Here is a 26,968-nt window from a genome sequence, read left to right as displayed (position 1 = left end):
GTTTGGTTACTATTTTCCAAAAACTTGTTGCACAGAGTTGCTTATCTAGGTCATGTTCTAACATGTTGGTTTAAAGTATTTTCTTTTAAAGATTTACTTGCAACATTTTTGGCAGTATGAATGAGGTAAAACAAATGCTGTCTGGAGGGTTTTTATTGCCCCCTTTTCTTGGAACTCCACCAAGTTATTTTCTACTGACAGATCTCTCGGTGAGTGTTCACACAGAGCTGCAGCACATAACACTCCGCGTGATGTGGACATAGGTCTCTGAGTGATACTAAGATGAGAGGATAATGTTTCATGTTTGAGCAGATTATTTAAAGACTAATAAAATGTTCTGCTTTTTCTTGAATCCTCTGAGTTCTTGATCCCAAGTTGTGCATTATGGATGGAAATACATTAATTAGGTAGCCCGGTGTGTAAAGGTGTGTGCAGTATCTCGGCAGGCATAGCTGCTCGTCCCGGCAAAGAGAAGACGCAGGAAGCAGAGCGAAAAACAGTGGCAGTTTTTTTTTTTTAAGATATCTTTCTTACTTGCCCCCCCTCCAGTCTTCTCTCTTTGTCATCCCTTCTCTGGGCTTCCCTCTCGAGTTGGTGATGCAGTGCTATCTCTTGGCAGTGGATGTGGGGGCCCTCGTCACTGCGCTGCGTCAGTCTTGTGCCCTGTGGTGCCTCTTTGTATCTCGTGGTGCTCGCCTTCCCCTCCTCATTCGTCTCCCTCTGCCTACCAGCCAGCCTGCGAGCCTTTTTTCTTCCTCTCCCTTCTCACTCCCCGAAGACATCGTCTTTAATTAGAATTGAACTGTCAAAACTAAGCCCCTCTGACTGAGTTTACTTTACTTATGACCCTTTGACCGCATGCTCATTTTCAGTTGCAATCTTCTTTTCACATTCCCCCATAATTGGTCATTGCATATACAAATCCCTTGACTTTTAGGTGAGGTTAGCAAATGTTCACTCTGACCGGTTTGTTTATCTGAAGCTCCTTTTCCACTATCCTCCATTCATCCTGTCTATCTCATAAACATCCTGCTTCCCGCCTCTCTTTTCTCACACTCTTGCACTATCGAGGTCGTAAAAATACCTGCCCTGACCCTGCTTTCTGCCCCCACCTCCTCCTGGTTTCACCCTCTTTCACATCTTCCATCCTCCTTCCCACCCTCCCCCCTCTTGCAAGTCCTGTCAGTGTCTCATGGTGTTCTTGCCAAACTTGTCGCCGAGTTGCTGGATGAGCAGAGCCAGCTCTCCGGCGGCCTGGGACTTCTCCTCCAGGAGCTCATAGCGGAGGCTGGAAATGTCTTGCTTGATCTCCTTCAGCTCGCCTACAACACAGTCACACACGGACACAAGTGAGTGTACGTAAAAGCATTCATAACACGTGAGCAAGTAGAGGAATGTATGCGGGGTAAGAACTTGATCTACACGGTCAAACAACAGTGCTGGAGTTAGCATATGCGGTACATTCACTCAGAATATATCCCAGCACATCACATTTTACACTTGATTTCAGACACACGGACACACATTAACTCCCACCTCTTGTCCCCCACATACAATCCACTCACTTATGCACACATATGTCCAAATGACAATGAAACTGGCCCATAATGAAGAATGAGTCTTTACCTTCATTGACTTCATCGCTCTCTCTGTCCACTTGAGCTTTGAGCACATACCGTTTAATCAGACGTTTCATGATGTTCTACAAGAAAAGATGAAATAGAGAGGACAGTAAACAAATTTCCCTCATTACATTATGTCGAACCACATGCATTTGAGTGTGTGCGCATTGTACAGAAACTATGCGGCCCGTAATAACACTTTGTCTCCGAGGTGGTCGGTGAAACACTGAGTATTGATCTCTGGCCAATAGGGACGTCCTTCGGCTGCATCCAAGGAGTCCGTGCATGTGGGCCCTCTGTATTGGTCGACACCTGTCACCGCACATACAAATGTCTAATAAAGTGACATCTCACTGTGTGTGCTGAATGTCTGGAAAAAAAAAAGAAAAAAAAAAGGGAAGGCTCGAGACAAAAGTGCAGGCAGGCGATGAAGGAAGTTAGATTTCCCTGAGGGGAAAAGTGAAGAGCAGACTAAGGAGGAGAGCATCTTTCCCTTCCTCGGTGTCATACTTTGAGCTCATTTACTGAGCGCCTGCCCTCAAACAGCTCATTAGAGGAATTTTACTCTTTTTCTCGAGTCCTCTTTTTTCCCCTCCCTCACAGTCGATGCCCTTCCATCCAAACTTGTTAAATTTCCTCCACTCTGTTGTCTTTACCTTCTCTTCCTGTCTCCCTCCCACTCTGTCTTTTATATCTGTCTGTCCATGCCTCTGCCAGCGCTTTCCTTTTCTCCCGTCCTGTCATCCTGTCATCGCCCTCTGGCCATCTTCACTCTGCCTCCACACCTCTCTACTTTTGTTCTGTTATATATTCCTCAGCTCGTGTGAATCTCTTTGTCTCTTTTTTAAAAAATTTTTTTATTCTCCCCCTTGCCTCCATCAAATTTCCGATTCTTCATTCGTTGTCCTTCGTTCTCTGCCTGTCTCCGTCTTACCTGATATCTGGTTGGGTGTTTTCTAGATTTCTTGTGGATAAACTCTTCCCCCGGTCGTGCATAAGACCTGAAGCGTTCGTCCTGCAACAAAGAGAAACAGCCTATTGTTGACGTCGCCTTTCAGGGTTGATTGATCTCGTAAAATGGAACCATGAAAAGGGTGTTAAATGAAGCAACATGCTGCCAAAACAAAACAAGAACAGAAGGCAGCGCTTGGTGTTTGCATTTAGAGCTCTAAATTCTGAAGTCTTCAGAGAGAATCGACAGCATTACTTGACCGGAGTGAATATTTATCAACTGACTTCGAGATGCCTTCCACGCCCATGACCTTGCTTTGTAGCATGTGTGTTATTTCCTCACTGCAGTGTTAAAAAAAAAAAAAAAAAAAAAAAAAAAAAAAAAGAGCTTTAACTTAAGTGTGGACACATGCAACTAGCTGCTCCTCCACAGTAGAAGCACTAAAGATGCAGAGCTCTGGGAAGATATCAAACAATAATCAATTAACAGAAAGTTTAGTCGTAAAAACATGAATCCTGAATAATATTCTTATCACCTACTCAGAAATCTTTCAAAGACGAAAACACTTTAAGCTGTGAACTCTGACTAAGCCAAATCACACTGGTCTCCATTGATTTATCTCCAAGAGCATCTAAATCTTTTAAATTATAAATATACAATGTACTCTGCATCAAATAAAACACTGAATGTCTCGATTTTTTATCTTATAAATGAATAGGCTCACTCTAAAATACTCATAACAGAAAGACATGACCTGACATTCATCATAAGACAGAATTTATTATGTTGAATAGATGCAATTTTAGCAGTTAAAGTTACCCACTGCAGGGACAATCCAGGGTACATTAATTTGCGCTCTCAGTGATTTTTTTTTAATCAAACTCTCGAATAATTGCATTTCAATTTTGCAGGGAAACTCTCTCTAGTGTTTTGTGAAAGAATATGTGCAGTATTTATTTCAGGACTTTTTTTTTTTTAACAGACAATGCCTACTACAAGAGCAAATTATCTGCTTTACTGAACTCCATACACAGATGGTCACGACTGTTTAAGCTCGATGTGAGTGTGATAAATGCATCTTACATGCAAGTCCTCTGAAGGCCAACTGACAAAGCTGAAATCTCTTTTTTGTTGGCTGTGAGAGTCCCTATCAATAACCTGCTTTGTTGGCCTCTGCTGCCTCATTTAAGTGATATTCAATGTCTTTTCTTGGCAAGAAATGAATTGCCCTAACTGCTGTGAATATATGAAAGGCAAATTCGCCAAAGGGCCCCAGCATGAACTACTGCTGAGCAGAGACACAAATACACACAATTAAAAGCGCAGCACAAACACGAACTAGATGAACGTGTGGACTTCTAACTTTTTCACATCAACTCCACACATGAATATTCATTAAACATATATTACCAGAGGCCTTTCAGTTTTTCCTAAACATACACATTCCAGTCATTGAATGTTGTATTTCTCCACTCACTGACTTTGTTATCTTCGTAAACATATGCAGCTTTGAAAGTAACATATTTTAGCTGCACTTTTCTCAAACGGCGGAGAAACTTGCAGCAAAAGAATGACAGGGAAAATATTACTGACTCAGAAAGACTGCGCCATCTTTTTAAAAAAAAAAATCTCACTTGACATTCTCAACACTGTACGCACGTCCGGTATGAGCTTATGTATCGATCACCTGCTGCACCTGCTTGGCTCTGCAGTTAAAACTGTCAGAGCTGCAGAGAACTTTGGGTGCTCAGGGAGGCAGCAGGGTGTAACCCGTCTTCCCCCCATCCGAAACCTGCCCGGGCATTTGAGTAGACCCAGGCACAGCCGATGGCCTGAATAATAGCTTAGCTGAGGTGCTGATGTGAGCCATTTGATCTGAGGGATCAGGCGGAGGAAATACCTGCAGACAGGGCCAGCGCCAAGATTGATTCTATAATAAATGCTCTTTTCTATTTTCTTCACGCAATACTTTCTTTTCATTGTGGGGGTTTTATTTAGACGGACTAATCTGCGAGAGGGGTAGTGTGAGAAAAGAAACAAAGCTTCAGTTGCTTGCGGTGGAAATACTCTGCATTTCCTGAGATTTAACGACAAGGCCACCTGAGCACACTCTACATGTTACATGTGCTGAGGACTCGGTAATTGATAATCATAACACAAACAGTTGACACAGGTTTATACATCAAGGCAGCTCCACTGTGGATTATTCAGGGTGCAATTCGTTTCCTTTGCCCCCTTACAGTTTAACTGGAGCCACATGGGAGAGAAAAAAAAGCATCATTTAGCCGGGAAGAAGCATACAAAACAGAGATATATGGATGGAAAGTGTACTTCAGGTAATTAGTACGTCAGTCACTGCAGAAAATGTTTCCTGTTTTTTGTGCAGACTGTCACTTTATAGTACCAGACAGACAGACAGACAGATAGATAGATAGATAGATAGATAGATAGATAGATAGATAGATAGATAGATAGATAGATAGATAGATAGATAGATAGATAGATAGATAGATAGAAAGAAAGAAAGAAAGAAAGAAAGAAAGAAAGAAAGAAAGAAAGAAAGAAGAAAGAAAGAAAGAAAGAAAGAAAGAAAGAAAGAAAGAAAGAAAGAAAGAAAATAAATACAGTTATTTAGTGGCTACAACAACTTGGCTTGGAAATTCATGAATAAACCATTGTTTACGTTGGGAAAAAAAAATCTGCCTATTAGTTAGTTGCAGGATGACATGACAAAATGTTGTTTAGTTTGTTTCTTTGATTAAGAGTAGGAATCAAAAAGTTACTGACACTGACCTTGGCCTGTGAGTTGAGCATCCCCATCTCCACCTCGTTGTTATGGCGATGGCCATTGGCCTTGCAGAGGTGTATCAGGCAGGATTTGATGCGGAGGACCAGGTAGTAGAAGGACTTGGGGCTGGGCACCATGTTATAGGGGGCAGGGAGGGTGCGGCCCTCATCAAAGTAGGAGAGCCACAACTTGGCTCGGGCAAACTTCCACTCCACGTCGGCATCCTCCTGAACAGACAAACAGAGACAGAGGATGTACCGTATCTGCTGATGGGTAAAGACTTAAAAATAAGAGAAAATAAATAACTAGCTGTGACTGACTCGAGCACTTTGAACACAAGACAAATTATATTTTTAATTCAACGCAACAGTCAATAAGGACACTAAAGTCCCCACCCTGAAAGCTATTAAACACAAATTACCGCTTGTGATTTAGCCACATACAGTACACGGTGTTCACTAACTAATTGCCATAATAGCAATTACGTATAATTGCAATCAAATGATGGTGAACAACAAGAGCCAACCTTTTAACACCAAAGAATAATACTGTTCTCTCTAGGAGAACTAAACGACATTATAAGTCATGTGTTGAGATGGCTTTTTACTGTGTTACTAGAAGATAAACAACTAAACATCTCCATGTCTAAAGATTCTCAGCAGAGAAAGAAAAACCAAATCTCATTTTGTCAGATTATTTAAACAGCTCAGATTTCTCAGGGAAAAAAGTTTTCTCAGCAAGTTTGAAAAAATTAGGTGGTGTTGAAATTGATACCAGTATAGTTTTTATTTCAGTTTTTTTCAATGCAACTCCTCTTTTAGTATGTATTGTGTGTTTTTGTTTGTTTGTATTGATCTCTTACAGCTCCCGGTATTTTCTTAAGTCGCGCACTAATTCACCCGAAGGCGCAGAGATCACACAATGATCCTTATTGACTTGTTGACAATGCTGTCCTCTTTCTTTCTATTGACTGACCATCTCATTTATGTACCTCTATCTCCTGGTACGAGCTGTTGATCATGGCAATGAGCATGTTGAGGAGAACCACCACCATGGTGACATTGTAGACTCCGTACAGCACGTAGCCGATGTTCTCTATGAACTTGTGGTCGTACTTCAGCACCACCGAGATCACCTCAGAGAGCCCGAAGATCGACCAGAACAGAGTCTTAAAACTCTCCTCCACCCTGACGGGAAAGAGAAGGGAAGATAAGGTAGTAAGGACAGACTAAATGACAGTGACTCCACACAGTAAAGCCCCCTGCATTAGCAGCTAATCGTTCCTCCAGTCACACACATGCGAACACACAAAACGCAATTAAATGCTGTTGGATATATGAGGTGGCACTGATGAAACACTTGATGAGTCGTGTCCAATTTGGATACATTATTGCATTTTTTAAATTATTTATTTATTTTTCACAAACAAACACATTCTCCTGCAGTTACACACCTGTAGTACTGCACACACGTGCATAAAACAAAACATAACAAAAAAGCAGGATGTGACTCAACTCGAGAAATAATTGGGTCTATGGAGCTCTGTCAATTAACTCCATCTTTTTGGGGGTTGTGAAGGCTGCATTTAAAAAGATGTTGAAAAAAAACCACACATTTTGAAGAAAGCTTCATTAAAGTCAAATCCAATTCACATTTTAAAAAATGAATGGTTGTCAAATGACTTTTGTCATTTGAATAAAATCTCAGAGACTCTTGTGGTAGAAATATGTACAGTTCTTAAACTCCACTTGCCCCTGACATTTATGTACGATAAGTCAAGCATAGCAAATCTTTAATTTAAACATGTAGTTTAAATTAAACTACAGGTCAACAGTCATATCTCAGTTCTGCCTGAGGGATCCTTCTCTGACACCAACCCAGTGTGTGTTTGTGTGCCAGTGGGTTGAGAGACAAGAAACGGAGACGAGGTGAAAAAGCAGAAAGCTGCAAGAACATTGACATTCAGGTACATGTCTGTTGTTAAATATTCCATGAGTGGCAAGGCATGGGCTTGAGATGACAGAGGGGAAGGGGGGGGGGGGGGGGGGGTGTCAATGGGGAGGAAGAAGGTGCCTGGTTGGATTGCTGGAAGGGCTGGAGGTAAGACGAGGCTGTGGGGAGAGAAGATTTGTAGACTCCTCGTCTGGAGCTATGGACATCTTCCAAATTATTTTTTTTCAAAGAGAGGTGGTTTCATGTGCACACCCAAAGCTAGGTGGTGGCACGCAGAGATAAAACACACTCTCACATGCACAAAAAGACAGAAGCAGACAGACACACACAGACATTTCCCGCTTCTCTATCACACACGTGAAAACAGAGACTCCTCTGGGTAGTTCAGTTTTAATCTTTTAAAAAGAAAGAAAAACACAGTTTTTATCCTTTTACACCAGATCTGTGGGTTTGTCTCATACAGTCGCAACACCTCAGATTATTTTTCACTACATTTCTCCAGTTAACATGTAAACTCCATGTTGATAATTTGCATATATAAGATTATGCACAACATTTAATGTAGTTTGTTTGGAACTACTTTTGTATTTCCTTCCAAAAATTGCTTTCACCTACTGTAACTGTAATTGTGACTCATATCCATGAGATTTCACAGCTGTCATTGTGGTCATAGCTTTGCTTTGGTTGACGTGACTATTGTGTTATGAAACACATTAAGACACATTAGGTTTTTAATTGGCAGAGCACATGGGTTGGCTGACTGAGCTTCTTATTAAAGGTAATCTAGGCTATTCCTGACCTCCCGTGGTGTATGGTTTCATGTGATTTATCTGTTAGAAGAATGGTAGTTTAAAGTCACATTTAACAATGTTTTCTTGGCTAATCTAAATAAGAACAGTGAAGAGTCATTTCAGTACAGGTACTATGGATAGACAACGTACAATCAAAAAGTTCAGAGACTGCTCCTGTTGCACACAAATGAAGTGCAGCACAGTAATGCACATGGAGCAGGGGAAATCAATAACCTTCATGAATAAGTATTCAAAATATTGGCGTTTGATCAACGTTAGAAAGTTTATGTGACAAGCGTTCATGTGAACACCGGTGCGTGCACATTTGCGATTTCAGCATCGACCTCAAAATCGAGCAGAGTGCACATCGAATTTTGTGTCTTAACTCTGGATATTGGTAACTGAGGCCGTCGAAATTCCTTTACAGCAATGAACCATTTCGAGAGGTGCAGAACATCATTGTCCAAGAACTAAGAAGGTGTATCAGGTTAGGACCGCAACCAAGAGCATGTTGATGTTTTTTGTATTGACGGTCGTGGGGTTGTGCAGCAGGAATTTGTCCCCAAGGGTCAGACATTTAACGCCAAGCTGTACTGTGACATTAAGACGCTTCTGAAGGACAACAAAATATTTGCGCAAATGACCTTAACTGTGGCACAGTGGCAATTTTGGGTACTCCAACATCTCAATTATCCTACTCACAGAGCATTGAAAATGAGTTTCTTGCCCGCAGCAACACAATTGTTTCTCCCCATCTCCCCTACTCGATGCAATTCAATTACATTTTAAGAGAAACAAAACTTCCAATTTTGGGAAGGAAAAAAAACCCTTTCGACAGGAAGAATCCGCCAACAGAACAAGGCTCAGAGGTCATCTGCCTTGACTGGGGCAGGTGTGATAGAGCAATGTAGAGATACGGGAGATAGTAAACAGTTGGTAGGGCCAGTAAGCGCAGATCAGAAACATGCCGCTCTAGGGCCATGGATACCTGCAGAAAAGAAGCACAAACCTACAGGAGTGAGACAACAAGCAATAAACAAAACTTGGGAGAGTGAAAGACATTTCATGGCCAGATTTGGCGCCCTGTGACTTCTTCCTCTTTCCTAAACTGAAGAGTTGCCACTTTGACACTGTGGAGGTCCAGCGTGAATTGCAGATGGAGCTTGACATGCTTAAAGAAGGGAGTGCTAAAAGCATGGCAGGAGTGCTGGGAGCGATGTATCACTGCACAAGGTGACTACTTTGAAAGGGATGGCAGCCAAATTTAAATTTACATCAGGTATCGTTTTTGGTCGTCAGAGGCAACCAAAACCTGTATACTACTCACCATAGATTCAACTGCAAATGTAGCCAAAGTTTGAGCGATAAATATACATTAAAGTGACTTGTTGAAGCTCGGCCTTTTGAAAGGACGAATGAGAATGCAACGTGCCACATCCTCTTTCCTTTGTTTATCCGGGGAGTAAAAAAATGATGCAAAGAAACTCATAACTTAATTGACCCTTATTTGACCCTTCGGGGGCTCCATACTCAAAACCTTCAAGAACCTGAAACTTATTTACCCCTCGACTTACTATGAGTGATAGGTCCTACACAAACACATTTTCTTCCAGAGTTCCAACAGCTTTGGTTTTTTCCACATTTGATATGTCAGTTCCTCCTTTTTTTTCTCTGTGCTTTCATTATTAGCTTGATGTGAGTGGGACTCCTGAAGCTGATGTTGCATACTTCTCTGCATCTCCAGGTTTAAGAAGCATTTGAATAAGAATCTGATGATAGTTGATGGCCATTGTCAATCAATTCTAACCAAACTGTCCTGATGAGGAAGATAAGCTGTTTTTAAGTTTTTTAGATATTATCCAAAGATTTTTTTTTATACATATCATTGTTACTTACAGACACAATTTTCAGGGGCTTTAAGTGATTTGAAGGGAGAACTCTCCAGCTCTCCAAAAATCAAGTAGTTATTGCTGCGAGGTGTCGTGGTGGTTCTACCAAGTTCTACCATTCGTATAAAGCAAAAGAAAGTTGAAACAGGCATAGCAAGAATACCATCATATGCAACAAGGAACTAACTCAACTTTCCCAATGTGGGTGTACGCATAGACTAACAGTCACATCTATCTACTTCTGAATGGAAAAAAAAACATACAGACACAACATGTAAACATAGAAATATGTTTGGAAGTTTGAACACCTTTCCACTTCCCCTTTACATAATAACTACTTGGAGAAATAAACAGCGCCAAAATATTACAGTAATATCAGACACGTGTAAACAGAAACACAGTGATAGCAGCTCTAAGGAGGTCTGCCTTTTTGTGGAGCTGTGATAAAGGGCCTCAGCACCAAACAGGCCACTGCTGTGAGTCTAGCAGTGACTGGGGAGAAGGCTGTTTTTAACAGTACCACCTCCTCACTCACTATTCACATCACACACATCCAAAAGCCTATTGTGTAATCAGGCTGTAACTGAGGAAGGTGATTTTGGTGGACTTCCCTTGAAAAACTATTATTTTGTCTTATTTGGAGCCTCCCTTACAAGATAAAAACACTTTCCCCCTTTGAATATGAAACAAGATAAAAAGCAAGACAATTACCTGCTCTCGATTATGTTAGATCCTAATTATCTTTTAAATCAAATTATTTGTCAAATTAGTCTTCCAGCTCTCCTTCCCACCCGTGTGAAATGCTCACTCGATTTAGGTCTTCATGTTCCAAAATTGTGAGTGTAGCTAATGATGAAAGGCTTTGTTCCAGCTAACATTAATGTCCAATTAAACTAGACATTCGGAGGAACAAAAGTGCACACGCGCTTACCACATAAACTGTTTGTATTCACTGTTTATCTGTTCTCCTGGAAAGATTGTGAATTTAATATAAAGAAACTTCCACAAATGTGTGACATTAAAGTGTTGGCAGAGTTACTGGAAGTGAACCCCTTCTTACTGCCAACCAAATAAGAATATACATGGCTCACTTTTATCTAAGATGGAAAGGCGTGTATATGTGAGTCAAGATAATTCTGGGAATGTTGATGCATGGGCAGCCAGTTTTGCTGTGCATCGTTACTTGTTTTGCTTGCCTTGTTTTCAGCTTATTGAATTCAGTGAAATCTGTGTGAGATGCCTCTCAGGGAGGAAGAGCAATTATGGAGATTCTGAAATGTAGCCTTGGAGATCAACAGCACTGATAAGTTCGAGTTTGTCTTTTGCTAATGTCAGCGAGGGTGCTGGTCACGTGTGTATTATACAATACTGTAAGATGGATGGGATGCTCGATGCTCTGGATAATGGAGGATCTTTTATCAACCTAGAAATCAGATTATTTCTCTCTGTGTGTGTGTGTGTGTGTGTGTGTGTGTGTGTGTGTGTGTGTGTATGTTTTATAACAGCATTGTACAACAGGCAGTGGATCAGCAGGGACAGTTGGCATTTGGAGACAGCAATGGACAATGTGTTATTATGTGTTATGAAGAGTGGCAGTTCCCAATAGGCAAAATGCAGCATGACGGCTACACACACACAGTCGTGTTTACATCACTTCAGAGGACCTTATATTTACTTACAACCCCGTTTCCAAAAAAGTTGGGACGCTGTGTAAAATGTAAATAGAAACACAATGTAATGATTTGCAAATCTCATAAACCCATATTTAATTGCAAATAGACTAAAGACAACATATCAAGACATTTTATGTATAAAAAAGAGCATTTAAGATTGGCACAGTCTCTCAGCAGTGAAGATGGTGAGAGGTTCATCACTCTGTAAAAGACTGTGGGAAAATTGTGCAAAAATGTTATAATAATCTTCCTCACCGTAAAATTACAAAGAATTTTGGATTTCATCATCTACGGTTCATAATATTATTAAAAGATTCAGAGAATCTGGAGAAATCTCTGTAAACAAGGGACAAGGACGAAACTGATATTGGATGGCCGTGATCTTCCGGACCTCAGGCAGCACTGCATTAAAAATGGACACTAATCTGTTGAGGAAATCATTGTCTGCGCTAAGAAACACTTCTAAAAACTATCGTCTGTGAACACAGTTTATTGCTGCATCCACAAATGCAGGTTAAAACTCCACCATGCATAGAAGAAACCAGATATAAACATGATCCAGAAACACCGCCGCCTTCTCTGGGTTTATTTCAGCTCATTTAAAATGGACTGAGGCGAAGTGGAAAACTGTCCTGTGGTCTGACAAATCAAAATTTGAGATTCTTTTTGGAAATCATGGACGCTGCATCCTCAAGGGAGCAAGAGGTCCAGCTTGTTATCAGCACTCAGTTGAAAGCCAGCATCTGTGATGGTACAGGGATGCATTAGTGCATATGGCATTGGTAGCTGACACATCTGGGAAGGAACCATTAATGCTAAAAGATATTTACAGGTTTTGGAGCAACATATGCTTCCACCCAGACAACATCTTTTTCAGGAAAGGCCTTGTTTATTTCTGCAAAACAATGCCGAACCGCATTCTGCACGTAGAAAGAGTAGGGGTGTTAAATTGGCCTGCCGGCCGTCCAGACCTGTGTCCAATTTAAAGAATTTGGCGCATTATTAAAATGATTTAAAACTGCAAGCAATGATATGTGGACCCTCGCACGCTGCACGTCGGGGATCCAGTGGGTCGGGGCCGCCGGCTCCCCGACGTGCAGCACGCGAGGGTCCGCATATTCCCGCTTGCAGTTTACATTTTTTTCTCAATCTTGTTCCTTATTCTTCTTTAAAAAAAACTGCCTTTTTTTGGCAGCTTTAACATCTTCTGAAACTCATGGAAGTTGGTGCCTGACGCATGTGCAAAGTTTTGTGAGGTTCAGAGCATCGTTTGACCTTAAACATCAACTTCCTCTGTCACAGCGAAACATCAAACTTAGCCGCATCGCCCTGGCTACTATATACTCTATACTATATACTATATACTATATATAAAAATGACTTTTTGGTCACTTTTTGGACAACATGCGATGTCTTTTTTTATAACTTTTTGGACGACCACGCCACGGGCACACCGATCGACAAAAACAAATTCCTTTGATAAATTTTCATCTCCCAGTTGTTAAGATAGGACAGACAAAACTTCAGGTCGGTATGTCAAAGTCTGTAGGAGGAGTTCGTTAAAATACAACAGGTGCGATTTGCCCAAAATGGCAACGAAATTCAAAATGGCAGACTTCCTGTTGAGTTGATGTCATGATGTCATAAGACTTTTTTGTACATCTCGGTGTGATACACATGTCCAACTAATTTCTGGCATGTAGGTGAAACTAGGTACCGGGGCTGCAGTTTAGGGGGCGCTATAAAGCATATATAAAGCAATGAAAAAAAAAAAATTCAGTTTCAATACTTGATATGTTGTCTTTGGTCTAATTGCAATTAAATATGGGCTGATGAGATTTGCAAATCATTGCATTTAAAAAAAAAATTATTTACATTTTACACAGCATTCAAACTTTTTCAGTGGGGTTGTACATTTATTTCCTGCAGACTATCCCTAATCTTAAAGCTTTTACTCTAAAACTTCAATTGGTTAAGTTTTGGTGAGTTAGTTTTTGTCTCCAAAAAGAAGTGGGGTCTCCACAGTATGACTGTGTTGTCAGATTTATTTATTACTCTCTCTCACACACACACACACACACACACACACACACACACACACACACACACACCCCTGTAGGATACTGACAGGACAGAACTGACTCTGTTACTCTCCCCGTCTGCCACACTCATGCCATATAAGCATGCTGTGCGTCTGTGTGTGTGGGAGACTGATGAGTCACCTCGGCTCAGCAGAAGTCCAAACCGAATCACCACCAGGCCCAAATCAACCTCTCCGCCCCAGAGACGTGCTCTCGTTGTCTTAGCTCCTCTCTCTTCTGCTATCATATCCGCCTCTTGTTTGCCTGCTTTATCTCTCAACTATTTTCTCATTACATTCCCATAGCTTTTACGATATAACTCTCTCCACATCGCCCTCCCTCGCTCGCTCCCGCTCTTTCCATGTTTCATCTCAACAACTTTTAGCTACTTCTGCCACTCAATCTATTCTTTTGATTTATTCTTTTCTTTTGTCATGATTTTTCTCCCTCATATATTTCTTCTCCTTGTTTAATCTGCAGCAATACTTTCACATTGGCCGAACGCAAATGTAAATGTCGCCTTTGTGCACTGCTGCACCCGGCCTTCTGCTCTCTCTCCCTCTGTCTTTTGGTCATTAGCAAGATATTAAATTCCCTTTTGTGATCTCTGCAACCATTGATCCTCTCCTCTCCTCTCCCCATTGATCCTCTCCTCTCCTCTCCTCTCCTCTCCTCTCCTCTCCTCTCCTCTCCACAGACAATTAGTCAGACAGACAAATATGTATATGAAAAATCATTAAAATATTACAATTAGTTTAACTTTCCATCTGTCACACAAAAGGAGCTGTCACCATGGCAACAGCAGGGGTGGGGCCTTGCCCACCTCAGATATCAATGAATGAGTGAATACAGCTCCTGAGAAATGTCTGCGTGTGTGTGTGTGTGTGTGTGTGTGTGTGTGTGTGTGTGTGTGTGTGTGTGTGTGTGTGTGTGTGTTTGATAGAGAGCGCGTGTACAAATTGTGTGCCAGACAGTGGGATATAAACTGAGGCAGGGAGAGAGCAACACAAACAGAGGTTGTTGTGTTGTGTGTTTTCAGGCAAGCTGAGAGAAACATTACTGTAAGCAGAGAATACAACACGACAAGATGAGCAATTAAGAATCAAGCACCACATTTCCTTTTTAAAATTTCCCTGCCTGTATATCCCTTTTCTATATTAGTCCATTTGTAGATTAGATTAGATTAGATTTGACTTTATTAATCGCACAGTGGGGAAATTTACTCCTCACAGCGCATAGAGAAGACAAAAAAAAAAGTGCACACAATATGAACAAATTTACAAATACTTACGAGATGTATTTTATATTTGAATAAATGTTGGGACTGTTTGGCTAAAAATGTGTAATATAATATCAGTGGTACTGCTTTCTTTGTTTGCACTTTTCATTCACCAGTTAAACTGGTAATTGACCATTTGTTAAACCTTTCCCGGAACAACAATTATCTAGTCACAGCTGAGCAAGCAAGGTGAGCTTTCTCCACATGTCAGAGAGGTGTGCGTGGGGCTGCAGTAAAACGGATATTCAATTGGTTCACAGTGTTTTTTAATCTCTTCCAAAACAGAAAGGGTAAGGAATGGATGAAAGAATGTGTTAGTCTGCTCTAATGTATGTCCTTTTAACCACCTTCTATATTATCTTCTTATAGAGAATAGAATCTGCCAACTGGAACATTGAGGGAGGGTTAGAGGTAATGTAAAGCAAAGCCACATTAACACCTAACACCTCCACTGTGACGGAGCAGGACCTGAATTGTTCAAACATAATATCACGTAGCATTTCCACATTGCATCAACATGCCGCCCGGCAAGATCCAAACACAAGAGGCAAGCTTTGTAAGACCCTGTTTCCATTTGGCTATTTCAATCCGGACACTTGCGACCTGGCCGTGATGTGACCACAAGTGGCCAGCAAAAGTACAGGTGGAAACACACTCCAGAAGCATTGAGCTCTGATCTGTTCAGGCCACTTTCGGAGGTGGCCTGAAGAGATCAGAGCGCAACGCATCACCCACCTCACCCATCTCTGATTCTCCTTTCACTCCCGTCTCTTTCACCGGGATCCCTGTCTCCCCTCCACGGCCCACTCCTGTCACCACTCTCTATCCTTTTAATGCTACTTTTTGTTTGGTCTTTTTGCTTCCAACACCTTGTCTCAGCCCTTACTTTTTCCTTTTCCTGCCTGCATCTCCATCTCTGTGCCATCTTTTAGTCTTCTCCTTGGCCCGGTATCGCTCTCTGGCCCCGTTGTCTTCTCCATTTACATCGCATTATAATGTGGCTGTAGTCTCGAACGCCTCATGCTTGTATGGTATGCCAAGTTGTGGTATATGTAGAAGTAAACAAGTAACAATTATGAAATGCTGAGAAGAAAGAATGTGTGCACAGTACATACAGTATATTCTGATTTCCTGCCACCTTTTCAAATGGCTGTGGTTAAGGTTGAGCTGAGCCTGTGCTTCTGTCGGTTGCTCAGTCAGCATGACCTTCCCTCATCCTCTCTCCCTTCTTTTCCCTCCTTTGTCTATGTATTCTGGCTGGTCTCCCGCATTTTGCCTGAACAAAGAGCAAGCGCCAAAAACACCCTCCTCTGCATCGCTCCCCGCAGTTCTCGTCTCATCCCTCATCCCTTCCGTCTCCCTCCGTCTTCCTCCTCCTCTTCCCGAAGGACTTCATCGCCTTCCTTTGTTGCACTGCTGTTAGCCATCCCTATGATTCTGCTGCATCTATTCTTCCAATGTTGCACTTCGCTATCAGTCTAGTTAATATTTTGTCACTGTTTTTTTTTTTTTTCAAACACCACTCTGTCTTCTGCTTTGCCCCGAAATATGCACAGCTTCAACCTCTGACTATTTTATTTTGTATCCATCTCTACTTTTTCTGCATGTCCCCCTCCTCTCTGTCTGTCTGTGTGTGCAGTGTTGTCACGCATGGCTGACTAGAACATAGAGACAGGTCCAGTGCTCCACCACCAGCACTGTCCAAATCAAAATACTGATAAGCGTGTGAATGTGCGAGAATTGATCTGGACACAAAATGCTTGTTTGTCCATGGAAGCACATGTTATAGCATATGCAAACGCAGATTGTTAGAGACAGTAAGGATGGGTGTGTATGTGTGTCAGTGGATTTGCAAGTGAGAACATAACTGCGTGGGCACTCAACAAAGACAATGTGGTGTGTGTGTGTGTGTGTGTGTGTGTGTGTGTGTGTGTGTGTGCGTGTGTGTGTGAGTCTTCTTGCTTGTGTGAGTGCATGATATCCTCAGCCTCCGTCCTCCGTCATACACTGCCCTTCTTAACACCCCACTCTCTGTCACCCAGCCTGAGTGCTCACTCTCGGAGTATCATTACCACTTCCACCTGGCTCCCTCCTCATTTTCCTGAATCAGAGCAACCACACCAGCCTCCTCTGCCCTCCATCAAGCATGCCCTGTCAGATACACATACACACACAGCCCGCACACACACACACACACACACACACACACACACACACACACACACACACACACACACACACACACAGAACTAAGCATAAAAACATACACCCATACCATTATAGGCATATGTTCTCTGCTGGGTGACAAGGGACAAGCTAGATAGACGTTGTGCTTTTGTGCACAGCACAACCAAGACTGTTTTTAATAGTCACAGCAAACATATTGCAGTTACATCTGTTGACTGACACAAAAGAGAAACACAAAATGCATCACAGTGCACAGACTACAACTTCTGTGAGGCATTTATAAACTAGATATTAAGCAAAAAGGTTAATTAGATTTACATAATAATGCACAGTAGAATAATTATTTTACCGTTACTCTGCACAGTTCAGTCCAAGCATTAGCTCTCATGCGCACTTCTCAGACGACCTGAGACTAAATGCCAGACTGACCCCTGGTGGTGAGAATGACAACAGCAGAATTTAAGGTCTCTGTCATGTTAGAACAAGATCTCTTTACAGCTCCCATAGCCTGTGTATTCAATTGAAAAAGTGTCAGCAGAAACTCCGGGACATTTTCACCCCCTACTCTGAGAGGAAATGCTGTCAGAGGTTGTTAAAATGAGCAGAAGGGGTTACTTCTGATTTTTGAAATCAGCCTTGATGGTGATCCCCAAAGCAGAGAGGAGAAGTGATAAGGGAACAGCTGGCTCATACACTCGCGATCGAAATGACTGTGTAATGGGGATGAAAAGGCACTTCCATCTACAGGGCCCAAGGTCTTTCCTGAACTTGTTCTTGGCTTTCCGAGAAGTCTTCATTGTGTTGGACAGTCAGGCTGTGACCATGATCTTCCTGACAATCCATTTCAACTCCATTAGATCCTGTCTGTACCCGTCGATCTGCTTTTCTGTCAGTTAACTCACAGCTCTGTCTGTCTGCCCGTCACATTGCCTGGATGTTTGTCTCCGTGTGGGCAGCCAAGCAGAACTCACAGCCTCTAAGACCCTTGTGCCGATGCTCAGCGGAGGAGCTACTGTATATGCACAGCGCAGAGCTGTAGAGTACAAGTCGGTATGGGAAAGTAAAGTCCTCCCACTGGAAGTTCGATCACAAAACCTTTTGTCCTCAGTGATTCTATCTAACGTAAATGTCCAGCTGGTCATAAACTTAGAAATTAGCTCCAGGGTGCAGATATGTAACAACCGATAGGAGTACGTGAGAATAACGGCATTCAGACATCTGGGGCCGCAAACGACAGGCATTTGCAATCATTGCATCAGGTATTTGATTCTACTTACTTCGAAGGTTTCTTTTTAGCTTTACGTGCTCTATACCACACTATGACTCCTATGTCAAGTGGACATATATATCAAAGTGCAGGCAGGTGAATGAGCAGATTAGAAGGTAGGCAAACAGATGGGTAATCAAGCAGACTGACTTGTAAAGTCTGCCAGTAAAACCGAATCATAATCACTGTAAAGCCTGATAAAAACAACCAGAGACAACAAAGTGATAGCAATGCTCTGAGGTCATTCACTGTATCATGTGTGATCCTTCAGCTTTGGTTGTATTGTGAAGATGAAACTTTGGTGAAGTGCAATGACTTGAGGGGTGATAGACATTGGTGCTACCAAAACAGCAAACAAGCCCACGGCATGAGGTTTATGTTTATGAGGAGACAGATGTGGACATCTGGCAGCAGTTTGTCATGGTTGGGAAACCAAAATCAGCTTTTCTTTCCTGTATGTATTTTTTAATGGACACAAAAATAACTTGGAAGGTAAATTACACATCATGCTGCTCCAAAATGTACCTACAGGTTGGATTTGGACTGGTTACCAAAACATCTGCAAAAAGTCTATTCTGTCTTGCAACGAGGAAGTGTGAACCTAAACGTACCAAAAGAAAACTGCAATAACAGACTTCCCAGACGTGACAGCGTAATTACAAATGAACTTGTAAAGCATGTTTTACTCTATTGGACTGAGCAGAGATATTGTAATGACATCTGTTGAAATCTGTAGATGTCTTCCTCTGAGAAAGTGAGTAATGATATGTGACAGAGAGATACTTCAGAGTGTTTTCTTTCTCAGATGAATGATGATAAATAGAAAGATTTTGTCAGCAGCCTAAGATGGAGAACTTTAATACAAATGTCTGACAATAACAATGAAACATCCACTGTCGCTGACTGCAGCTGATAAGAAAGGACAGACAGGCAGAGACATGGATAAACTAAAATAAAGGAAGGAGGAAGAAGCCCTGAGGTTGGGATCATTGTGTTGGGAGTAGTTGATTGCTTAATAGGCTGATTTATACAGTGTATTACAAAACAACTTGTCAGTATGAATGTCAAAGTAAAATTCATCGACTTTGAAGCACCTCAAAGTAATTCAAAGTCAATTGAAGGAAGGACGAACCGCTTGTTGCTGATGCAGTTAACGTTTCAAAAAACAAGTGATAACTTATGTGAATGGTTGGTTTTCTGCTCTGCAGCCTTTAAGCACAAAAGAGAATTTTAAATTAAAATGTGCACTTCATGTGAAACAAATGACCCTGATAATTACATCAATGCAGCACTTTAGCGGATGAAGTGTATTCGGAGCGTATTCTGAGTGTTGTTCGCACTCCTTCTGTAATTTCAGTTGCATGATTTTCAATTATCAAATACAACAGTAGTCTGTCCCACTCGATTTGTCCCTCAGACTGCTGGAACCAAACAAAGTGATGAACTAGTGAGTGAATATTGGATGAAGACAAACATCACTTGACTTTTTGGTCAGTAAACTCACTGTGTCTAGTCTGGTACTTTACTAAAGGAGGAGCAAGGTCTTCGGCCACAGAGGTTTTAAACCAAACCGAATTCCACCAAATAGTTTGGAAAGATATCACTCACTTTTAAAACAGTGTCAAAACATCCCCAAAGCTCCCTTTGCTGCTTTGATACTTTAATTTCCATATTGGTTTAAGTGGATTAAAGTAAAACAGTCGGGCGAGATGTTTTGCCTAATCATTAAGCATCTGTCATAAAGTTTTTTTTTTTTTTAACAAATGCTATAGGTCTTAAAGTTACACCATATCGATGCATTTCGCAGAGCTCAGACTGAATCTTCCACTGACATCTCTCACTGTCATCTCACTTTCGCTGCCATTTTAATTTTGATCAAAAATACTTGCACTTACATCAGAGAGGATCGCTCTTCTACAGTTCAGTAAACACAGACTGAAGAGTTTCCAACCCACAATTCTTTTAGAGCTTTGCGATAAACCCACAATTCACCAGAGTTTGTAAGAGATTTTAGTGAGTGAAACGTCTCATTCACCATTCTCCTTTTCAAATTTATCCAAATAGCGTAATTGACAGTATTCGGCCTGCGGAGAGATTTAAGTTCGATCTCTGCCTCTGATAAAGCACCATGGATTTAATGAACCCAGAAAACAATATCAACCAGGATGTAATATGTTCCTGGGGATTTCCGTGTTCCATGGCCTTATCTAACAGGAATACAAACATGGGATCCAAATCAAAGACTTTTGACATTAATTATTTTTCCTCTTCTACAGTCAATTTCAGAGTAAAATGATGAGCGTAGAAGAGGATATAATGGTGCTTCCTATATAATGATGCTTTGCCTACGTGAAAGCGATTGTGTATGCACGTAAAAATGAGTGAGAAAGATTAAGAATAAAAGAATATAAACCACTGTCACACACATTCTCCCTGTACACACCACACCACTCTCTCAGCCCCTCGTTACTCACGTGGTGAAGGCAGGATTGTATTTGGCTCCCAGGTAGTACGAGTACAGGTTGAACATGCCAATCATGAAGGCCACAAACACCATGATGAAGATGACCATGAACTTGAAGATGTCTTTGACCGTGCGCCCCAGCGAGATCTGCAGCGGGCCGAAGCTCTCGTTGGCTGGCAGGATGTAGGCGATGCGTGAGAAACTCAGAACCACGGCGATGGCGTACAGGCCTTCTGAGATGATCTGGGGGTCAGACGGACGCCACTTGTTCCTGGCTGGACGAAGGAGAGAAAGTTCGTCATGTATTATCTGAATTAGCTGCAGAAGAATTGCTGTGTGTTTGAGTTCAGGATGTTTTTTTTTTTATTAACAAATTAAGACAATAAAAAAGAAAGAGACTTCTGTACAGATTTTTATCCAGTTAACATTATTACACTGAATACAATGTGATGGATCAAGAAACATCCATAATCATACACAACTTGTTTAGATGGATTAAAGATGTAAACATATCTTTCTGATATCAAACAACTGGTCCAAAGCTGGTTCGATTGTATTTTTATTAACACTTTAGTCCCCTGTCACTGCTTACAAATACATAACAGTGTGTAATAAACCACTAATTAAACGTTAAATATATAGCTTCTACGTATTTAAGTATTACTTTCCACTGTGCACATTCAGTTTGAAGCTCAACGGCACATCGCTTGCTTCTTAAATCCTTTCTGGTTACAGTATATACAGAGCAAACTGGTTACAGTGGGATCTAAATGTTTGGAAGAGATGAGGAACATAAATCTAAAAATATAAAATCTAAATCTAAAAAACATGAGCTTTGATGGAGGAGATGGTACAGTAAGAGGATGGCTTTAGTGAAGATGGAAAAGGGAAAGTCAAGACTTAGAGAGAGTTGGAGAGAAGAGGGAGCAGGAGGAGGGAGGGCAATGAGGACGAGCTGGGTAGATAGCAAAGAGAAGTGATAAAGGGATGTTGTGTTCAAGGAGAAGTGAGGACAGAGAGAGAGATGAGAAAAAGGGGTAACCAAAGAGGCACACATAGAAGAAAAGGATGCTTGAGCTCGATGGAAATAAAACATACAAAAGAGATGAGTTGAGTAAAGACCCCATTTCACTATTTGGAGACATATGTAGAAGAGTTCATACCTGACACTGCAGTTATACACAGTCCACGTTTATCTATTTATGCATGTGTCATGACAGAGTTAGACCACCAGATGACAGCACTGATGTAGGTTCCCTATAGGCCGCTAAGACATGTACAGTCCAGTAGCCTGCAGAAGGTTTTGATGCATATGGAGGTTTAAGTTCTGTTAGTTAGCTAGTTACATACTTATTATTAGGAGCTTTAATATATTGTACATTTTCACATTTAGCAATCCTTGTTTGCTAATGTGTCCTCGTGTGTCTGCATCTGTTATTCTCAGCCATGTGTTTATCTATGCGGAGTGCAAACACTCCAACGTGCATGTGTGTGTTTGGGACAATTGCAAGCATCGCCACTGTGTGTTGCCCACAAACTGATGATCAAACAGCAGATCGTGTGCACAAATCTTCGGGTAAGTATGCGACGATGACATTCATATCTACATGACAAATACATTCTCATCTTCTACTTTCAGGTCCAGTGGAAGCTGTGCTTTTTAGTTATTCATGGCATCTTAACACAAATACTGATCTGATTTGTTACTCCTTATCGGATGTATGCAATGATTAAAGCGCCACGCTTTTTATCATATGGTGTCCTTTTTCTGTGAAAAAGTAGTTTGATAGATAAGAAGTGAAGCAGCGCTGTAGAAATAAACCTTTTTCGTATTAAACATGAGAAGAATTGGACAGTTATCATGAACACCGATCAACGCAAGGACTTGGCAAACAAAGAAAAAGGCACCACGAACAGGAGCTCAGACTCTGACTAAGTTGTCTCCAAGAAATGTGGTAAACAAAACAGATACGGATCTCTTCCTTGCCCTTTATTAAATGTAATATTGCCAACATTACTGGCATTAGCTACTATTGCTAGTTTTGATTATTTTTGGGAGTAAGCGCTTACCATAGGTGAAGTAAGCCACTTCATCAGGCAGCGAGGCGTTGCTGAGGTCTTCGTCCAGCACATGCATGTCCACATACTGCTGGGCTTTGGACGCCTTGAGGAAAGCCATGAAGCGTGCCGTGAAGGACGCCACAAAGATGGACAACATGCCAAAGTCCAGAACGTTCCAAAGGTGCATGATGTACTCCCTGGGCCCGTCGCTCCAGATCTCCTTGCATTCTGACCAAATCATGCCTGAAGAAGGAAGACAAAAATACATACAAATAAAATGCCAAGGATACACTGTAGAAAGAAGAGAATTACAAAAGAACAGTTACGCATAGGTGTCTGGACACCCTGTAGTGGACCTGAACAATTTTGTTCTATCAATTTTACTGTCCCTACTTCCAGTGTCTCAAACATGTGAGGTTCTCAGAGGCATTAATACAAATATAAACACGATTACTGTATGTGCACAGATGTTGACAATAAAGCTTACAATTTATACCGAACAACTCGAGTAAGGTGCCACTTATATCTCAGGTGCATACACGCGCGCACGCACGCACACGCACACGCACACACACACACACACACACACACACACACACACACACACACACACACACACACACTCAATGGAAAACCAAATTCCTCCTACGCAACAACTCTATCGCTCTCTATTTGCAGCCAAAACAAGGAGAAAATTGCGAAGTGAAAAGGCGTCCTGATCAGTAGCATCTCTATAACAATTACTGGGCCTTCAAAGCGTGCTAGTGGAATTATAATTATCCTGCCGTGCAAAGCCACCACTCACTGCACACTCACACATATTCACAAAGACACACAGTCACAAAAGCACCTGCTGCCAAAATGACCGGAGATTGGGGAAGAAATGATGCCATTACAAGTACAGAAATCAAAACAGACCCATATGTGCACCAACTTACACAAAACACACACATCACATTGTTATATGTGTGTGCATGAGAGGAAAACATCCGCAGATGGGAAGCAGTCTGACAGAAATTGCCATGGGCTAATCATCCACTGAGTTTGTCTTTGTCTGTCTGTCACCCCAGTCTATCCCTTGTTTCTTCATGTCTGTCTTCTTGTATGCCGTCCTTTCCACACCCTAATGTGCTTTTATCTGTCTTCCTCAGCAACTCCCATCTTTATCCCCCATTTCTCTATCTCTCTATCTGTCCCTCTACAATGTCCTCAGCAACACCTTTCAGGTCAACCTCCAAATTTCCGTCCAGCTTATTGTTAGGACTCAGCGTGGCTGCTTCAAAAAGTCTGACTTGTGCTTCTTCTAACCAGGATATTTTGATCTTAGGAAGATAAAATAACATGATTAGTTGTAGTGCCATAACCTTGGCTTTCATCCACTTGGCTGGAATAGTGCCATATTAAACTTGAATTATGCCTTATATCAAAGGTGGGCAAAAAAGTTTTGTGACTCTTCTCTAAGTGATTCATGCGGGAGGTGCGGGAGGTATGTAGTGGAATCACTCTTCTTCCAAAATACCAAAGTCTAAAATGCCAGTCTCTACCTGTGACAGTTTTGACCTCACCTTTGGTGTTGGGGGAAACCCCATGGTATTCGGCCATCTTGATTTTCCTGTTTGGCCAGCCGCATACCAGAGATGGTGAGTTTGAACACTGAAGTATTTTAGTTGGCAGTAGGGTGGGCCTAGTAAAACTGAATTTGTCCCTGCCACTTTATTATTTTGTCACTTCAACAACATATTTTGGATTAATTTGGAAACACGTCTCTGTCTTCTTTCAGTAACGAGCCTGTGTGCCGAATTAGTAACTAACCAATACCATATTCAAGATTTGTGTCAACAGTATTTCCTGGGGTGCAATTCTCCAGGTGTTGTCGGTCCAAATCTCCCATTTTTCTCCGTTTTCCCCTTTACCAGACTTGCATCTTGATAAAGTGCAACCATTGTTTAAAAACAAAATTTAAAAAAGAAAATGTATTTGGAAACACTTTGCTTGGCACATCAAGGTTACTTCTCGTCGTGATGGAATGTGTGCCTTTCCAGTGAGTATCTATCAGTGTACACTTTAATTGGCTGTAACTGCAGAGGCACAGTGTGTGTGTGTGTGTGTGTGTTCAGGATTTGTGTGAGAAAGCTGACTCACCCAACACCCACTTCATAATCAACATCTCCGTCCAGGAGAACTGGGTGGTTTTGACCCTGAACACCTGCCGCGGATGGTCTGTGATGGTCTCATTGGGCAGATTCTTCACGCCCTCAAAGCGGTCAGAAGCATTAACAACCAGAAGACCCAGGAAGATGGTGAAGGAGACAGCGTGAGCCACAAACTTCATGAAGGGGCTTCGCAGGATCTGACCAATCTGGAAGTGAAAAGATTGAGGAAATAAGATGTACGCTCTATTATGCATCTGTGGTGTACAAATATTAATGAGTGAATATATACATAGATTAGTAATAAACCTGCATTTACTGATTCCTTGTTTACACAATGCTGTAAACATTTGATGAGAGTGATGTAAAACAGTTGCCTATTTGAACATTCAGCAGACACAGAGCAGCACTTCCACAATTTGCAAATACAACAGTAACAAAAATCTGTTTTGGTGTTTTAGGGTGAAGATTAAGAAACATGTTTGAGTACTTTTTAAACCCTCAAAATTGCAGCCAAACAAAACATCTGTTTTTATTTACTGAGATAGCTCCTGAGATTTTGGTCCTCTGAGATCAAAAGTTGAAAAGCATCACTACACAACCATCTTAGCAGGCAAACAGCAGCTGTTGTAATTCATAGATGTGATTATCCACTGAACACTTTCACAGCCAGAGTAACTGGATGCCAAACAATCAAGAGTTTGTGGAAATGCACCATATGGCAGGAACATAGTGCAAGATGGTACTGCACAAAAAAAGCGTTAAACATGCCGCCACACAGAGGGGCGTTTTTATAACTGTACCACTGTGTGCCAAGACATACAAAATGCACACACACAAACACACACTTCCAACCCCATACAGACATTTGCGATCCCAACATTTGCCACTCTCTGAACCTGCTGTGTTCAATATTAACTACCCACAGGATATCTCTACCCTCTGCGTGCACACAAACACATCAGATCCCGTCGCTCTTCCAATGCCACACACGCTACTAAACCATGTGGGGAGAGGTTGTCTGGTAATTCTTAACCCTGCAAAACCTCCTCTAAATCTCCTCCTGACTCCTTCATTTCTCCCAGCTGCTGCGCTGATAAGGCTGATCCATTTCACCCCTCATCTTAGATGAGATGGCCATCCTAGATCAGGCCCTCAGCTGTGTGATGACTGCAGACCCCATGGGTTTCTTTTCTTTTTTTTTTTTTTTTTATCAGTGTGATGGATACAAGAACTGATCTCCTCTCCTCCAACAAAATGGTGGCTGCTGGCAGCAGGTACATGCAGATTAAATGAAAGAAGTCTGGTGTGAAATGGAAATCTCACAAGGCCAGAATCGAATGGCTTTGTCCTCTTATTCCCTAACATCCATTCACCTGGGAGAATCAACCCTGATGTAAACAGCATGCAGACTAGCCTCCACTATGAATAACTTATTATCTAGGTGTGAGCAAACATCTTACCGTCCACTGCAGAATATTGTATATATTTTAATGGCAATAGGAGTCTTCCACAAATGTGTACATTATTCTTAGTTCTCACTCCTTCTCTCCACATCTCTCTCTGTCACTCACGTTCAAGGGATAATTACACCCATGCAGAACCGAGTCTGTTCTGGTTTGTGAGTCTTTTTGAACTGTTCCAGATGTTTTCACAAAAAAATGAGGTTCAGAACCCAAAATGTTGGTGTTCATTGGAACCACAAAATAACAGGACCTGAAGCACAAACCATGATGACATTATCAGTAAGCGTGTCTTATTTGAAGTAGTATTGTGTAGGATTTAGTGGCATTTAGCAGCGAGGTTGCAGA

The 26,968-nt window shown here is 41.5% G+C and overlaps 1 protein-coding gene across 1 annotated transcript in view; it reads right to left on the bottom strand.

Moving 5' to 3' along the window:
- Window positions 1-1,175: 1,175 nt before the first annotated feature.
- Window positions 1,176-26,968, bottom strand: part of trpc7b (transient receptor potential cation channel, subfamily C, member 7b) — a 47,110-nt gene continuing 21,317 nt past the window's right edge. The window contains exons 5-12 of the mRNA XM_069171474.1: window positions 25,150-25,366; window positions 23,017-23,250; window positions 20,957-21,221; window positions 6,354-6,549; window positions 5,368-5,589; window positions 2,557-2,637; window positions 1,627-1,702; window positions 1,176-1,322 (exon numbers count right to left, since the gene is read on the bottom strand). Coding sequence (XP_069027575.1) covers window positions 1,183-1,322; window positions 1,627-1,702; window positions 2,557-2,637; window positions 5,368-5,589; window positions 6,354-6,549; window positions 20,957-21,221; window positions 23,017-23,250; window positions 25,150-25,366 — 1,431 coding nt within the window. The 3' untranslated portion in view covers window positions 1,176-1,182. The remainder of the gene's footprint in view (window positions 1,323-1,626; window positions 1,703-2,556; window positions 2,638-5,367; window positions 5,590-6,353; window positions 6,550-20,956; window positions 21,222-23,016; window positions 23,251-25,149; window positions 25,367-26,968) is intronic.

This window comes from Embiotoca jacksoni, unplaced genomic scaffold (assembly GCF_022577435.1).
Source record: "Embiotoca jacksoni isolate LCO1_2020_lvr unplaced genomic scaffold, fEmbJac1.0.p SCAF_5, whole genome shotgun sequence".
In the NCBI taxonomy this organism is placed as follows: domain Eukaryota; kingdom Metazoa; phylum Chordata; class Actinopteri; family Embiotocidae; genus Embiotoca; species Embiotoca jacksoni.
This window is presented reverse-complemented; position numbering and strand designations above follow the sequence as displayed.